At 30.8% G+C, this 17,749-nt stretch overlaps 1 protein-coding gene across 1 annotated transcript in view; it reads left to right on the forward strand.

Moving 5' to 3' along the window:
• The window catches only part of SI (sucrase-isomaltase), a 99,019-nt gene that overhangs the window by 52,605 nt on the left and 28,665 nt on the right, over positions 1-17,749 (forward strand). The window contains exons 25-36 of the mRNA XM_026448217.1: positions 652-858; positions 3,016-3,170; positions 4,611-4,779; positions 6,275-6,371; positions 6,468-6,580; positions 6,669-6,794; positions 8,275-8,403; positions 9,114-9,224; positions 10,968-11,030; positions 14,472-14,588; positions 15,878-15,965; positions 16,874-17,012. Of these exons, the coding sequence (XP_026304002.1) occupies positions 652-858; positions 3,016-3,170; positions 4,611-4,779; positions 6,275-6,371; positions 6,468-6,580; positions 6,669-6,794; positions 8,275-8,403; positions 9,114-9,224; positions 10,968-11,030; positions 14,472-14,588; positions 15,878-15,965; positions 16,874-17,012 (1,514 nt within the window). The remainder of the gene's footprint in view (positions 1-651; positions 859-3,015; positions 3,171-4,610; positions 4,780-6,274; positions 6,372-6,467; positions 6,581-6,668; positions 6,795-8,274; positions 8,404-9,113; positions 9,225-10,967; positions 11,031-14,471; positions 14,589-15,877; positions 15,966-16,873; positions 17,013-17,749) is intronic.

Consider the following 17,749-nt stretch of genomic DNA (forward strand, 5'->3'; position numbering starts at 1 on the left):
TCCGCAAAATACAATAATAATCAAGGAAGATAGGGAGAATGGATTGTGGTAAGGAAACTAGCCATCAATGCCACAGTTTATAATTCTTTTTCTTAGGTTTTGTCTCTCACTTCTATGTAAACCAATCAACTCTGATTCTTAGCCAAGGGTTCCTATTTCAAATCCAGGTCAGGATGTAATTGACCAGTATAAGAATAAGTTTAAAAAAGAAGGATTGAGAGTTTCATTATAAGTAAAAGGACTCTACCACTTGCCCTTTAGAGGCATGTCATAATGCCATTTTTATACACAATAATCAACAATCAATATGAAGAGTAAGAACAAACATGGAATCAAAATGTATTAGTAATATACTTGCTTTTGCAGACAACACAATTTAATGCTATATTTTGAGTTAAAAAAAGTATGACATTTGATCCTTCTGCTCTACTCTTCTTTCTGTAGAGCATAAAGGCAACTATTTTGTATAAAATTTAAGTACATAGGATCCCAAATTACATATAATATATTTTGTGTTATGACTATTATTTCATTTTTGTATTATGAAACTTGTAAATCACACAATGTGTGACTAAACATCAGTATAATTTTAAAGAGTCAAATATTACAAGGCTTATAATTTCTGACAATGAACATGCATTGTGTTTTTAGAATTCTTCTCTATCCAAAGCACCTGAGTGTTACTTTCCCAGACAAGATAACTCTTATTCAGTCAAGTCAACTAACTATTCATCAATGGGTGTAACAGCTGACCTCCAACTAAATACTGCAAATGCTAGAATAAAGTTACCTTCTGACCCCATCTCAACTCTTCGTGTGGAGGTGAAATATCACAAAAATGATATGTTGCAGTTTAAGGTATGCTTGATATAAACTACCTCAAAGCTAGTTTTGATTTTGGGTAATTTTGGAGATTTTGGATAATTCTGCGATTGAATATTTAATATAGTATTAAAGGTTATTAACACTTTTGATAATATTTTGATTCCATAAAAATATCTTTTTCCTACACAACTCATAGCTAGGTGCCCAAGAAATGAAACTGCTCATTCTTGCTAACTTTGTGATTAATACAATGATGATTTAAAAACTACATTTAAATTCTTGCAAAATACATAAGGCATTTATTATCAAACTATGCTGATAGTGTCATTAAAATAAACAAAATTGGATGCCTACTCTTTTTACTATTTTTAAGTTGTGGCCTTAATTTTCTGGCCAATATAATAAGACATACCAAAGCAATAATTTCATTCAACTTTTAGAGATAACATATTTTTTTAACTTAAGAATCCCAAGGGATTCCATTAAGAATAGTATTAGAAATTTTAAATATCAACACAATAACTAGATGTAAAATGTATTTCCAAAGATATTTTCTTGCACATTGTTGCTCACTATTTAGAAGCAGAAATGACAACAAATCTCATTAGCAAACTCAAATGAAAAAATCAAATAATAAATCATCAAAAATTATAGGACTAAATGGACTATCTATAAGGAGAAAAACTATTAAAAATGTTCATATTATTTTAAAATTATAAATAAGAGTCAATTATCTTTTAAATGTTAATTCACTTTAGCTCAATTGCAGCTTTTAAGGTATTTTCATATAAGTCTTAGTGAAGTATCTTTTGAGACTTCATAAAAGAACTTGTAAGTTTGTCTGAACAAACAAACACTGTGCAATGGTTAAAATTCAGCAAGGGGTAAAGAACAAAAGTTCATATAATTAAAACAGTGTGGAACTGGAGATAGAATTGCCTGATTGTTTATTGAAACGAGATGGCACAAAAGCATTGAAGATTGTGTGTGTGTGTGATGGCACAAAAGCATAGAAGATTGTGTGTGTGTGTGTGTGTGTGTGTGTGTGATGACACAAAAGCATAGAAGATATGTGTGTGTGAAGAAAGGTTTGCAAATTAATAATGAAGAAGTAGGTTATTTAATAATTTATATAGAAAAGTGTCTGGTTTTAATCATATACTAAAATAAAATTTAGAATGAGTTGCATGTAAAAACTAAACATAACCTAAAACAAATTAAGCTGCATATTTATTTTGTATCTGGCTAGCAAAGGCCTTTCAAGCCACAGATAAAAAGGCATAAGTGACATAGGTAAAAATCTACACATTTTCTTACATACAAATAAAACATGTTTTCACATGGAAAAACACTATACACAATTAGAAGACAAAAAAATGGGTAAATATCTGATAAATATGTGACTTAGGAAAAGCAATTTCAACTCATGTAATCAAGAAAAAATATCAAAACCTCTCATAAGAAGACATTTAACAGAAGAAACTAAAATATCAAGATAATTACACTCATTAAAAATTCTAGGAACAAAATGCAATTTAAAGTACAGTGGAGCATAAATGTTAAATAATAATGTAGAAAAAGATGAAATCTCATAAGAAATGAAATGAATAACAATGAAAAATAAATGCTTTTACTTTAACATAAATTAGCACTAGAGTACACATTTTGGTGAGAATATTAATCAGTAAACAAATTCTGGAAAGCAGTTTGTCAATAGTTAGCAAAGACCCTAAAACGGTAAGTATACTCAGTCCCTAGAGGTATTTAAGAAATGTATTGAAGAAATAAAAACACAAATAAACATAAATTAGCATTAGGGTTTATTGTATAATCATAGGTATGACAAAAAATATTGAAACAACTTCTGTTTTTAACCATGATATAATTTTGGTACACCCATACTATAGAATATTTAGCTCTAAAATTTCTGTTTTGATCTTATTGTATAGAAAACAAATCACAAAACAATTTTTAAAGGTTCAAAAATGCAGTACTCAGTTTGGTCCCATTATACATGTGTATATGAAATTCTATACTGATATGGTTATATGGACCATGAACGTAGAGTTAGAAATTATATGGAGAAAAATTCTAAATATTCATATTTGAGCCATTATTTAAATTATTTCATGATATGTACATGCTATGTCAGCAATCAGAGTAAAGTTTTTTACTACTTATCTGCAATAGATTTACGATCCCCAAAATAGGAGATATGAAGTTCCAGTACCGTTAAACATTCCAAATGCCCCAATAAGTACTTATGAAAACAGACTTTATGATGTTGAAATCAAAGAAAATCCTTTTGGCATCCAGATTCGACGCAGAAGCAGTGGAAGAGTTATGTAAGTGATCGAATGATTTGATATAAAGGATATTTTAATTTTAGCTTAGGATGGGAAAAGTAAAATGATGAACAGCCTTCACTGTCCTAGATTAGCATCACACACAAAAATGTAAGTTATGTTAAATAACTTTGCCCATTTTAATATTTCTAGCTAAACATAGTCCATGGGACTATTTTAAAGGATTGGCCCACAATTTTATCTACAGTTTGGAGGTGTTCAATTTCACTCTTAGTATCAGACTCATTCTTCTAATCAAGTTGAGAACCAAAACCAAAACCTCTTTTAAAAAGCATGATGAGTGTTGGTAAAAATAAGTATTTGGAAACAAATGAAGTAAATATTTATTAAAACTGTTGAAATAGTTTATTGGTGCTTGAATCTGACAGAATTAATAATTTATCTGCCATGTATTAGTGAAAATAAGGTACAATACACAAGTCTAGATATATTTTTATGTTACAATGAATAAATTTAATTTTAAAATTATGGTCTCTATTCAAAATATCTAGAAACTATAACATATTAAAATATACTTTTATGTAATTTAAGTTTGCCATGCCATTCCTTAGATGATGTTATCAGAATGTTTTCTGGTATTGTCAGGATATGTACAAATAATGACTAAAACTCTATCTGGATCATTTTAATAATTTTGTTGTTATGACAATATTTTTGTTCCAAAACATGTGAAGCTAAGTCATTTTATAAAAATATCCTGGTGCAAGGGCATTATTTATTGTCATTTGGCAAGCATTATTCTCAATTAGTTTTCCAAAATAATAAATATAAAAAGTTAAAATATGCCCAGATTACTTGTAATACTTATGTTTCCTCTCCTTGCCAATGTTACTTTCCACCCTTCTTTATGTTCTTGCAAATGAGTTGAATAATATGTTTCTTGAAACACATTACTTCATACACAGCTATTTTTATGAACATAAAATAAAGGAAGAAAAACACAATTGGGAGTAGTAACTGGCAAGAGTTCAACATTTAAATATCCATTAAACTTAAAATTCATTATAAAAATATTGATGTATTTTTATTCTACACATAGAAAAACATGTATTGTGATTAACTCAAGGGAGCAGGGAAATTGAGAACTTTTAATTTCTAGGTCACACATTACTGAGTTATTTATGATTTCATATTAATTTTATTTTTAAAAGGAATACTTGTCTAAAGAAAGACATGTATAATCATATTATTTATGATTCCCCTATAAGTATATGAAACATATTTTACATATTCCTTAACTTAGATAAAAGAAAAAATGTATTGGAATAGTTATCTATTTCCATTTGGTACCTGGGTATAATTAGGAATATAGAAAAAATATTGATTTTTTGATAATCTAAGAAAGAATTACCATTATCATTTGTGATACTATTTTGCATATATTTTGACAGACTTAGCTTTATTTTCTTTTGTTTTCAGTTGGGATTCTTCACTGCCTGGATTTGCTTTTAATGACCAGTTCATTCAAATATCGACTCGCCTGCCATCAGAATATATATATGGTTTTGGGGAAGTGGAACATACAGCATTTAAGCGAGATCTGAACTGGCATACTTGGGGAATGTTCACAAGAGACCAACCCCCTGGTGTAGGTACCAACATGTGACCACTCCATGCGGCAACTAAGACCATGAGTAGAATCCAAGCCACTTCTTTATAGGCCTGTGCTTTAGAATTGAAGTAATGACAAAGGCATTAGTGAGAGATCTCCAGAGCAGCTATAGCAATTTTGTGAGAAACAAACCCAAAAAGTCACCAGAAATTACAGGTGGAAGCAGAGGAGTGGATGGATAACAATTTGCTTGACTACTGTGAGAAGCCAGGCTTTGACTCAATACCTCAACTGTTTCAAATGCATAGAAAGGATATACTGATTCTGTATTCCCTGTCAAGTTTACCTTTACTCCAGTATAGAAAATATCTGCCTAACGGTTTCCTTGATTGTTTTTTACTTCTCAGACACTGATTTGATGTTTTTACCCTTTATAAACCACAGTTGCAGTTGTGTAATTTTATGTGGCCAAACTGCTAATTACATCTTTACAATGTGTTTTTATGTACTCATGACACTTTTTCCAAAGATTTGTCTTGTTAATACAACACATTTTATGAATATTTAATGTACTGTACAACAAATAATATTATCCATAATATTCCAAATATATCATAAAAATATATTTTAACAAAAATTATTCTATTTGTATTTTTCACGTGATGTGTACTTAAAAGGATATACTCAGCAGCATACTATAAGCTTCTGACCTATTGTAAACATTTTTTATTGTTAGATGCTCAAACAGCTTGCAGTTGTATCATAATACTCCAAAGTTAGGTTATTGAAGGCTGTTTTCTATTAACACCAACTTGAAAGAATACGTTTTACCAAAATTGATTTCTTAAAATCCCTTCAACATTTGTGCAGATATTGTTAGATTAATATACTTTTGATTATTGATATCTAAAATTACTTTCACTAGTAATTTTGTATATTACTGAAAATAAATTACTACAAAATCACTTTCAATGTTAATTTTATATATTATATTAAGAATCAAAAGTATATAATCTAATAATGTCTGACTATGATTACAATATGAAACAATGAATTAAATATTTTATAAATATAAGAATGTAAATGTTCTATAAATATAAAATATATAAACAAGATATTTTCTGGACAGTTTAATTGTATTCATCACTTTTATCATTTCTAGGACATTTTACTATGGAAAAAATACCAGTTTATAGATAAGTTAAACATATAACCTTTGGAAAGAAATCAAACTACTCTAATGGCAATAGTACTCTACATCGGATAACGTGGAAGCATTTGTGGTTGTTACATATTTGTATATTAAGAGAAATTAATTTCTATTATATAAAAATATTTGTAAACTACTCTAAAGCAGGAACAATTTAAACAATTATTTTCTATTTATTTTAACTGAAGCATGGTTTAAGGTTTGGAAAAAGAGGAATTTAAATACCACGGCTTGATTATATAATAAATTGTAAAATAACATTGATTAAATTCACACGTTATTGTTACTTAAAATATATTGTGCTTAATTTTTATATTTCAGTACAAACTTAATTCCTATGGATTTCATCCTTATTACATGGCTCTGGAAGAGGAGGGCAATGCTCACGGTGTTCTCTTACTCAACAGCAATGCAATGGGTAAAACAATCATTTGTTGAATATCTCCTATTTTATGTGACTTTTTTATAAACTAATATACGTAGATAAAAATGGAATCTTATTTTGGATTTCCAGATGTTACATTCCAGCCAACTCCTGCTCTAACTTACCGCACAGTTGGAGGAATCTTGGATTTTTATATGTTTTTGGGCCCAACTCCAGAAGTTTCAACAAAGCAATACCATGAAGTATGATTGCATATTTCTTTAAAAAAAATTAAAAATGTTTATAGCATCAAATAATCCTCTTAGTTCACACATGAATTTTTTTTTAAAGGTAATTGGCCATCCAGTCATGCCACCTTATTGGGCTTTGGGTTTCCAATTATGTCGTTATGGATATGCAAATACTTCAGAGATTCGGGAATTATATGACGCTATGGTGGCTGCGAACATCCCCTATGTATGTATATTAATTTTAAAACAATGTTAAATATGTAATATGTAAAAGTAGAATGAAATAATTAAACATGTATACTTTAAAATTAATTTAAGCATTATGCCTTAAACTAATTAGGCATGCTTCATTTTTTTACTAGCACCTTATGTATTGGATATGAGATTTATATACAGTGTCTTTGTCAGACAGATAAAAGAGAGGAAGAAATACCATTCCTTTTCCTTTTCCCTCCCTAATTCTATCATGCTGTGTTGTGCTAAACAAGTCACTGTGCACTTGATTTCCTCTCACAAACTCTGGGTTGCACAGGCAGTCACTATGTTCTCTTCATATTAGAGTTCACAGAAATGTGTATCATCAACAAGATAAGACATCTGTATCATCAACCGGAGAACAAGTTGGATGTGGAACTAATTTTTTTTTTGCCCTGGAACATATAATAGTTGTAATATATAGTACAGATTCACTCAATATTCAGGAAGCTAAATATTCCAAAGTATCCACAAATGATCAATCTCTAAATTTCCTCATTATTTAGCAAAATTAAGGAACCTCGGGATGCTGCTGGTAACACCTAAACATTAAAATATAGAAGACTTGATATATAAGAGTTTATTGTACGAACAATCAGAAAAACCTCATTGTAAGACATTGGTATTTATAGTAGGGTCCAATATAGGGTTCCTGAATAACTAGTATGGGAAATTAATTATGTATGTTGACCATATAGAAACATGCAAATGGAAATTTATTATTTAAAAGGAGGTATACATTATTGACCATACTTTCTATGATACCTCAAAGAAGAAATTTAGATAATGTCAAATAATAGAAAATAATTAACAAATTTTGTATTTTGGCTTAAATTGAATATTCCATGATATAATTCAAATATTTGTTGGTTTAAACATACTTGCAATTACCTATCTTACAGTAATTCTTGTTTATATAAGCAGGACTGTTATCCTAAAAATGACTTTGATGGATATTACAAGAACCAGATCATAGTAATTGATGTAATTGGTAATACTCCTTTTCCAATATTAGAATTATTTGAAATTATCCAACATTTGCTGTATAGTTTCCAGAAACAGCAACACTTCTTTCTGTATATACTGTACAAAATTCCTATTTGTCATTTAACCTAATTTCATAGCATCATAAATACTATTGCCCAGGGTCTTTCTGTTTCCTTTAAAAATTACATAATACATATCAATTTAGAACAGTTTTTACCTCTAAATCAAAATTACTAAATGAACTGTCGACAAAACAGAACATTTATAGAGTTATTCTTAGAATACCTCATATCTTTACATGCTACTTTTATTCCTTGAACACTAAACCACTTAGTTCTTTTTAGGATCTAGTGAAGAGGAACTCAAACTTTCATATTGCTGTTACTTTTATAAGTATAATAAAATATGATACACTTACTTTTTGTATTTTTTGCCATACTGTGACGATTTTTTGCGTATTTCAGGATGTTCAGTACACAGACATTGACTACATGGAAAGGCAGCTAGACTTTACAATTGGTGAAGCATTCCAGGACCTTCCTCAGTTTGTTGACAAAATAAGAGGAGAAGGAATGAGATACATTATGATCCTGGTCAGTACTTGGAGTTTATCTGGGTCTTATTTCTTGTTTCTATTAATTCTCCTAAAATGAGGAGGGGGAAGGTGTTTCAAAAATAGAAAGTATGTAACTTTGGATAATACTCCCAAATATAAAACTCTTTTCCTTTAGCACTTCATTTTATTTGCATGGGTTATGATCAGCTACCTTTTTATTTAGGTATATCCCTAGAGGTTTAAATCCAAAACTGAGTTAAAGGCAAGCTGTTTTCTAGTTATCATCTAAGCTACAAATTGGTCTCTATTTATGGGAGTTATCAAAATGTAATGGTAGAGTTTCTATTTCTATATAATTATTAGGGCATTCTCTGGTATTGCTTCTGATGTTTTTTATATTTAAAAATTTGCCTTCAGATTGGTGATTCAGTGAGGATAATTTTTTATCACCAACTTATAGGAAGTAAGCTAGGTAGCCAGATAGCTCACCATAGAAATAAAAACAAAAACCTCTACTAATCTTGCTTGAAATGATAGCTAATGCATTTCTGGGAGTCCTTAGAATTTCCTTCTAAGAAATTTGGAGGGCAATCTAGCTAGAACACTGATGTTTATATCATTTGTCATTTCATGTGAGAGCACATTATTATGATAATATAGTAATGAAAACTTATGCTTCATAACCACTGTCCAAGTAGTTATGCTTTTCTTCATGTGTAGTTTGTTTATATTTCATTTTAATTTTAGGATCCAGCAATTTCAGGAAATGAAACAAGGACTTACCCTGCATTTGAAAGAGGACAGCAGAATGATGTCTTTGTCAAATGGCCAAACACCAATGATATTTGTTGGGCAAAGGTACTAAATCGATATCTTGAAATGGAATAAATATAAAAATTATATTTCAATGAAAGTTTCCATTTAATTAGTAAAAGTTAAAAACGTTCATGAGAGCTATACAGAAATGTAATGATTTAATAACTAATAATGTGTAGTCTTTGGTTCAATCCAAATTATTAGACACAAAGAAAGAATTCATATACATCACATGTCCAAATATGATTTGTTTAATTTTTAAGATGTATTTTATTATATTTCTTGGTACCACTTGTAATTTATTATAAAACTACTATTAGTAAGATGGCTACTCACTCTTCTGTACTGCAAGATATTTAAATGTTCATTTCTCTTAAAAACATATTGTTAATAGTAGCAACAACATGTTTTGACAGCTATACTTATAGTTAAAACTTAGATCATGAAGTATAATTCACTGTATTTTATATAAGCAATTATATTCAGACCTGATATATTAGTATATTATAAAAATATTTTTATTTGGCTTTTATATAAAGCAATCAAGAAAAAATCTCATAGCAATAACTAGAATGAACAACAATGATAAAATCCTCAAAATATCTATGATGAGAGACACAGTTAAATGAAATGTGAGAGGCTTTTTGAATCTTGGACCGATATTAAGACATTAGTGATTAAATCTGTGAAATGCAAACATGTTCAATAAATGTTGGTTGTACTGTATCAACATTAATTTCCTGGTTTTGATAAGTTCACATTGTTATATAACATGCTAACATTAGAGAAAGCTAAGTGAAGAATATAGACAGGGCTGGGCACAGTGGCACATGCATGTAATGCTTGCAGTTTGAGTGGCTGAGGTAGGAGGATCTCTTGAGCCCAGGAGTTCGAGATCAGCCTGTGCAACACAGGGAGACCTTGTCTCTACAAAAAAATTAAAAATTAGCTAGGCATAGTGGTGCATGCCTGTAGCCCCAGCTACTTGAGAGGCATATTAGTCCAGAAGGTTTTTTTTTTTAACTCCCTACTTTCTCCTCATTCTATATTTCTACACATTTTGTCAGATTTCTACCCTTTCTCCCCTTCCTTTAGAGCATTATTCTCTGCCAGTAGCTAATCTCTTGTAAATGATTTCTTTTTGATGGATTATTTATATTTTTATATAGGACTTTCTAACTTCTACAATATAGATTCAAATTTCCAGAGCTTTCGGCAAACTGAATTTGAGCTCTGTTTTGTGTGTTTCTGGTTGGAGGAGAAGGAAGAAAAAATGTTGGTAGGCAATGAGGTCAGGCTGAGAATAGTGGTGGGATGAAGGGAGGGGAGGATTTAGTACTAATTCTGAAAATCAATGGGATGTTTGACTCAGCATGACATTATTCAATCAGATCTTTTCTTCCTTTCAAACAAAAAAAAAAAATACTGCTTTTAGATTTTAACCCTGGAGTAATTCTAGGTATAGTTCTAATATACTATATTAAATTAAATTTAGCATATATTTTTCATATTCTTTTTTGATCAGAACATTTAGGTTATATGTATTATTTTCAAAATCACTAACTACCATAAAGGTTGACAATTCTATTTTATATTTGCCATATTAAAGAGTAGACTAACACAGAAAATGGGAATAGTATGCCAATAATAATGATATTTGAAGGGATTACAGATCTGAAGACTTTGATTTAATAATATGCCTGTAATACTCCATTACACTTCATTTACATAGGAATCATATCATGCTATGTTTTGATCTGCTTTTCCATGTCTTGTCTCTTGTAGGTTTGGCCAGATTTGCCCAATATAACAATAGATAAAACTCTAACTGAAGATGAAGCTGTTAATGTAAGTTTTACATTGGCTAACTATATAATGAAAAGAAATTCAAAACTTAGACTTCGTTATTTTAATCAATAACTCAATTTGAATGCTTTTCTTTAAAAATAGATGGCCATTTTAAGTTATCAGACCATATTTAGATCAAATTTACCTAATTTTCCTAAATAACAAAGTATCAGTCAGCCTATTAAGCAATTTTATATTTTGCTTTATTTAATCCAAACATTCATTCTTTTATTTGAAAAATTATGCCCTGGCACGGTGACTCATGCCTACAATCCCAGCACTTTGGGAGGCCAAGGTGGGTGGATCACGAGATCAGGAGATTGAGACCATCCTGGCTAACATGGTGAAACCCCATCTCTACTAAAAATATAAAAAAAAAAAATTAACCAGGTGTGGTGGCAGGAGCCTATAGTCCCAGCTACTAGGGAGACTGAGGCAGGAAAATGGTGTTAACCCAGGAGGTGGAGCTTGCCGTGAGCCTAGATCACGCCACTATACTCCAGCCTGGGCAACCAAAAAAAAAAAAAAAAGAAAAAGAAAAAAAATGTTATTACAGTAATAACACTTAACATGAGACCTACCATCTTAATAAATGTTTATGCATATAATAAATCATTGTAAACTATAGGGGCAATGTTGTGCTGCAGATCTCTAGAATTTATTTACCTTGCATAATTGAGATTTTGTGCCTGTTCCTTATTTCCCTCCACTTACAGTCCTGGGCAACTACCATTCTACCCTATGTTTTATGAGTTTAACTGTTTTAGATACTTCATGTAAGTTGAGTCATACAACATTTGTCTTTCTGTTTATTTTACTCAGTATAATATCCTAAACATTCATTCTTGAAAGCAAAAGGAATAAATAAGATATTAAATGCAAATGATAACCAAAAGGGAACAGGAGTGGTTATAGTTATATCAGAGAAAATAAATTTTAAGTCAATGACTGTCACAAAAGACAAAAGAGGTCATTATATAATGACAAAAGGGTCAATTCATTAGGAAGATACAATGATTATAAATATATGCACCCAACATTAAAGCACTTAAATATTTAAAGCAAACATTAACAGAACTGAAATGAGAAATAGCAATGCAATAATGTTTGAAGACTTTATTACCACACTTTCAATAATAAATAGAACAACCAGAGAGCAAATCAACAATGAAACAGCAGTCTTTAACAACACTGTAGGCCAAATGGACTTAACAGACATACATAGAACTTTCCACTCAAAAGCGGCCACATATACATTCTTCTCAAGTGCCCATAGAACATTTTCTAAGAACGATCACAGGTTAAGTCATAAGCCTTAAAAATTGTAAGAAGATAGAAAACATACCATTTATCTTTTCCAGTCACAGTGAAATTAAACTAGAAATCAGAAAAAGAGAGGAAATAAGTAAATTCGCAAATACGTGGAAATTAAACAACCCACTTTTGAACATCCAGTGGAACAAAGAAAAGATCAAAAGAGAATTAGAAAATTTCTTCAGACAAACAAAAATAAAAATACAACATAGTAAAACTTCTGGGATGCAGCAAAAGCAGTACTAAGAGGGAAGTGTATAACAAGAAACACCCACATTAAAAATAATAAAACTCTCTAATAAATAACCTAACATTACCTCTCAATGAAGTAGAAAAATAATAAACTTAAAGTTAGCAGAGGGAAGAGAATAAGGATTAGAGGAGTAAAAATTAAAAGAAAAATACAAAATAAATAGAAAAAAATGTCAACAAAACTAAGAGTTGGTGGTCCTTCTTTTAGCCAGATGAATTTATAATCATTAAATTATACAAGTTTAGGTAAGTGTAAAAAATTTGGGAGCTTAAAACTTACCCCAAACTACTTCTAAAACAGAGTCAAATAATTGAACCTACTGAACTTTGTCATTGAGGAAAAAGTGTTATTTCAACTTGAGTTCTGCCCACTATTCTTGAGTAATATTGTGTACCACTAGAGAGAAAAGCATGAATTTTTATATAGGTATAAGAGGACAATGTCAATTTTTGTAGAATGGCTTATGCAGAATCTTTTCAGATTCTCTTCCACAAAAGGTATTAAGAGTGTTGGATTACATGTACCTGATTGATTTTCTGGATATAATCAATGCTTTTATTTAAGGGATAGAAGCAACCACCTAATAGAATAAGTTAAACAACAACAAAAAAAAGAATTATGTAAACAGCAGAAAAGGGAAAATTAATAAACAAGATCTGGTGCTACCATTTGTTGTTAATTATCATAAGGGAGATTCTTGCATAGAAAATATTCAATATAATCCCACCAAGCCTTCTGTCCTTATGAGTAAAATGTAATTAATGGGTAAGATGGTAAAAGTAAGTCCCTTTCTACTCTTAAAAATATTAATCAGAGGCCAGGCACAGTGGCTCATGCCTGTAAATCCCAGCACTTTGGGAGGCCGAGGCATGTGGATCACCTGAGGTCAGGAGTTTGAGACCAGCCTGACCAACATAGTGAAATCCCGTCTTTACTAAAAATACAAAAAATTAGACGGGTGTGGTGGGGGGCATCTGTAATCCCAGCTACTCTGGAGGCTGAGGTAGGAGAATTGCTTGAGCATGGCAGACAGAGGTTGCAGTGAGTTGAGGTCATGCCATTGCACTTTAGCTTGGGCAACAAGAGCAAAACTCTATCTTAAAAAAAAAAAAAAAAAATCCATCATACATATTTTGTAAATCTCTATATTCCCCACTCTCAGCATTTTCTTTATGTCCTCCGATATCCTGTTCATGGAGAAGACTGTTAAGGCAATTACAACAGAATCTTAACATGTGCCAAAAAAGCATCCAGGTTGTCATGTCATGTTTTTGAGACATACCCAATTAACTTAGCTGCAGGTCAATCTTTCGCTAAGGCACGGTTACTCTGACACTGGAACTTACATGTTTCAACTGGAAAGTAGGGAATATTCTTAGTGGGGACTGGAATAAAACACCTCTTCTCTGCTGGGATGAAAAGGATTAGAAGTGAAAGATGAAAAAGAAGCAGTTGATTAGGGTGGTGAGATGGTTCTGGGAAGTGAGAAAGCTGTATAAAAACAGGCTTTACTATGGCCCTTTGCTCTTTCATTGTGCTCCATAAAGGTAAACCTGAAGTATGGGATCTACAGTAATAGTGAAAAAAGCTTCCCCATTACTCTAGGAAGCACTAAAAATATGCTTTTGTGGGTTCTGAACTGTTCCTTTATAATTCACATAGGATCCCAAGAAGGCTCTATTCTCTCCACTGATGTCCCTCTTTATTAAAGTGATAAGGAAGAAACCACATACATTTATGTAATTAAGGTTGATGTCAGTTGCCTTCATTATCAGTCATACATGACTTGTGAATCTGCCAGACACATTTAGATTTATATGTATATAATCTCTCTTAAGACTTTCCACATGTGAGTCTAACTGTTGGTTTTACAGGCTTCCAGAGCTCATGTAGCTTTTCCAGATTTCTTCAGGACTTCCACAGCAGAGTGGTGGGCCAGAGAAATTGTGGACTTTTACAATGAAAAGATGAAGTTTGATGGTCTGTGGATTGTAAGTAAACTTTGAACAATCTACGTTTTAAGTTATTTATTGTACAGTGATTATGCAAAATTCATACTTGGCTCAAATAATGTCAATAAAATATTTTATTTGAAAACTAGTCCACTTTTTTCCCCTATAGAATTTTCTTATGCAAAGGACTGCTACAGTTTTAAAAATTAAATTTATGTGTATGGATGCTATTTCCTGGACTTTTTCAATTTGCTAAATTCAAAAAGCAAAATACCTTCTTATTCTATATATTAATAAATACTTGTAAACATTTATTTTACTTTTATTTAATATAGGAATAAGTCTCAGGCTTAAATAACCATTAGTCCTTTGTATAAGAAATAAAAATTTCTTAAATTTGGTAGCATTGTCTTTTAAAGTTTCTTTTTTGATGTAACCTTAAAATGTTAGTAGTAAGATTTTTAATAATATATTTTTGAAATAGCATAAAAATAACTTACTTTGCTACAAGTAAGTGCTTAATACAGAAGATTTGATGTAATATATTTCAATTTCTGGAGGTAAATTTTTTTAATTTGTTGATTTTTCCAGTGTAAAGTGTTAATTTACTTATTTTGGAAATTGAAGAAAGCTTTATACAACTGTCACTATGTGGAAACTTTGTGGCTATAAGATCTTATAAAGCATATATTTTGTTAAAAAATTCATGCAACATCTATGTTTATTAGATGTATCCATTGGTATACTATAAGGGATTCTCTTAAGTATATTCCTGAGAATGACATCTGGATCCAGAGAAAATTATCTGTTTTCAGGTGGAGGCAATCCATTTTAAATGGTAGCTTACTGATTTATTTAGATCATGATTCTTTTATATATGGCTACTGAGATTCTGAGATATGCGCTCAATAGTGATACTTCTTGAAATTATCTGCATTTGTAAACTATTAATATATCTTGTAGTTTTAGCAGTAAAAGCAATTGATATCAGGCTCAGGGCAGGAATGGAGGGGAAGGAGATGATAAGGCACATACTATTATAATGCTAGGTCTTAAAAATATGAAAATAAACTCTTTTTATAGGTATAATGCATAATACAGAGAAAATAGAACATTTTATTTTTCAAAAGGAAACCGATTGAAAAAAGCGAACGAGATAAACTACTTTAATATAATTGAGATGTTTTATAATTTAGTTTGTTTAGAATAGTGAGTATATGTAACATTGTTCAAATACGCCAACCTGCTGACTTTTTAAACTAGCTCTTTTCAGAATATATGTCGTAAATTTATTTTTTGTTTACCTTTCTCTGTCATCTTTTATTAAGGATATGAATGAGCCATCAAGTTTTGTACATGGAACAACTATTAATCAATGCAGAAATGAGAAACTAAATTATCCACCTTATTTCCCAGGTACAATATTGTTGGTATGCCTTTGATATTATCATGTTATTATTATTAATTAATAGGTATATAATATAAACATATATATATATATATGTTAGATATATATAGAATGTAGGGAGTAGGATTTACACACCCAATTTTCACTACCCACCCACACACTGGACCACACCTTGACCCCATTACCAATATTGTTTAACACTATTCTGAGAAAAAAAAATCTACAAATATATGTTATCTACTCAAGCACAATTCTAAATTTGTTTGAATTTGTTATTTTGGTTTGCTTAATAATTTTCCCAAATTCAAAAATGTTAAGTACTCTTTAAGATAAACAAATGAAATTATTTTGAAAGGATTTTTTTTTAAGTGTTTCTTTACTAAGGATAAAGGAAAGAATACTAACACTTCTCTGTTTACCTTTGACATAGAAGGAAATGAAGATTAATGTGATGTTTCATATTCATCATCATTCTCTTATGCAGGCAGAAAATGTCACAAACTATTAGCATATAAAGTGATGGCAAAACTCTGGAAAAAAATCTTAAACTGAGAACAAGTGAATCGAAAGGCAGTGTTATGACATTTGCCTAGCCCTTAAATTCTGGGCTTTATGATACCAAGTGAATTTTTAATAAGACTCTAATCAGTGTTTTCCATCTAAATACACTAGAAAGAGTAGACATTGAGGAGTGTACTTATTTTCCAGGTTTTTATTAATTCATGTAATTCAGTTACAATTTCAGACCATTTAAGTTTATAATTAAGTCATATAAAGTATACACATGGTTAAAATATAAATAGCTATTACAAAACACTGATTAATGTCTTTGCCAAAGAATACATAATTATGAGTTACACGTTTCATTGTAGGGAACTGTATAACATATTAATATTTTTTCACTGATTCTTTCCAGAACTCACAAAAAGAACCAGTGGATTACATTTCAGAACAATGTGCATGGAAACTGAGCAGATTCTTAGTGATGGAACATCCGTTTTGCATTACGATGTTCACAATCTCTATGGATGGTCACAAATGAAACCTACTTATGAGTAAGCAATGTTCTGAATTATCCCCTCTGACTCTTCTATTCTTTGGATCTTACATTTAATGCTATCATTTTAACCGTCCCAACAATCTTCTCCTGTATCCCTTTACTTTCCAATTGTTCTCTGTAACGTCTTCCTTCATAGAATTTAGAAAAATTGTGTTTCTTTCTATCTAATTTATCTAAATATCTTTATTGTTATTATTCTAATTTTTATACTATCCCAAAATAAATCCTAGACCATTTGTCTTTTGTTTCTCATTATGTACCCATTATAGTGCCTGGCAAATTGTAGGTGCTCAATAAATAATACTCGAGTAATGTTAGTAAATGAGTTAATAACATTTAATTTGATGTCATTAACACATAAAGCACCAAACGTTTGCCTAAATTTATTATTTGAATTCATTATCAGGCCAGGCACAGTGTCTCACTCCTGCAATCCCAGCACTTTGGGAGGCCGAGGCGGATCACTTGAGACCGGGAGTTCAAGACCAGCCTGGCCAACATGGTGAAACCCCATCTCTGCTAAAAATACGAAAAATTAGCCAGAAGTGGTGGTGCAGAGCTGTGGTCCCAGTTACTCGGGAGGCTGAGGCACAAGAATCGCTTGAACCTGGGCAGCATAGGTTGCAGTGAGCCGAGATTGTGCCATTGCACTCCAGCCTGGCAACAGAGCAAGACTCTGTTTCAAAATAAAAATAAAAATACAAAATAAATAAATCTATTTTTAGTAAATGA

This window comes from Piliocolobus tephrosceles, chromosome 2 (genome assembly GCF_002776525.5).
Source record: "Piliocolobus tephrosceles isolate RC106 chromosome 2, ASM277652v3, whole genome shotgun sequence".
NCBI lineage: Eukaryota > Metazoa > Chordata > Mammalia > Primates > Cercopithecidae > Piliocolobus > Piliocolobus tephrosceles.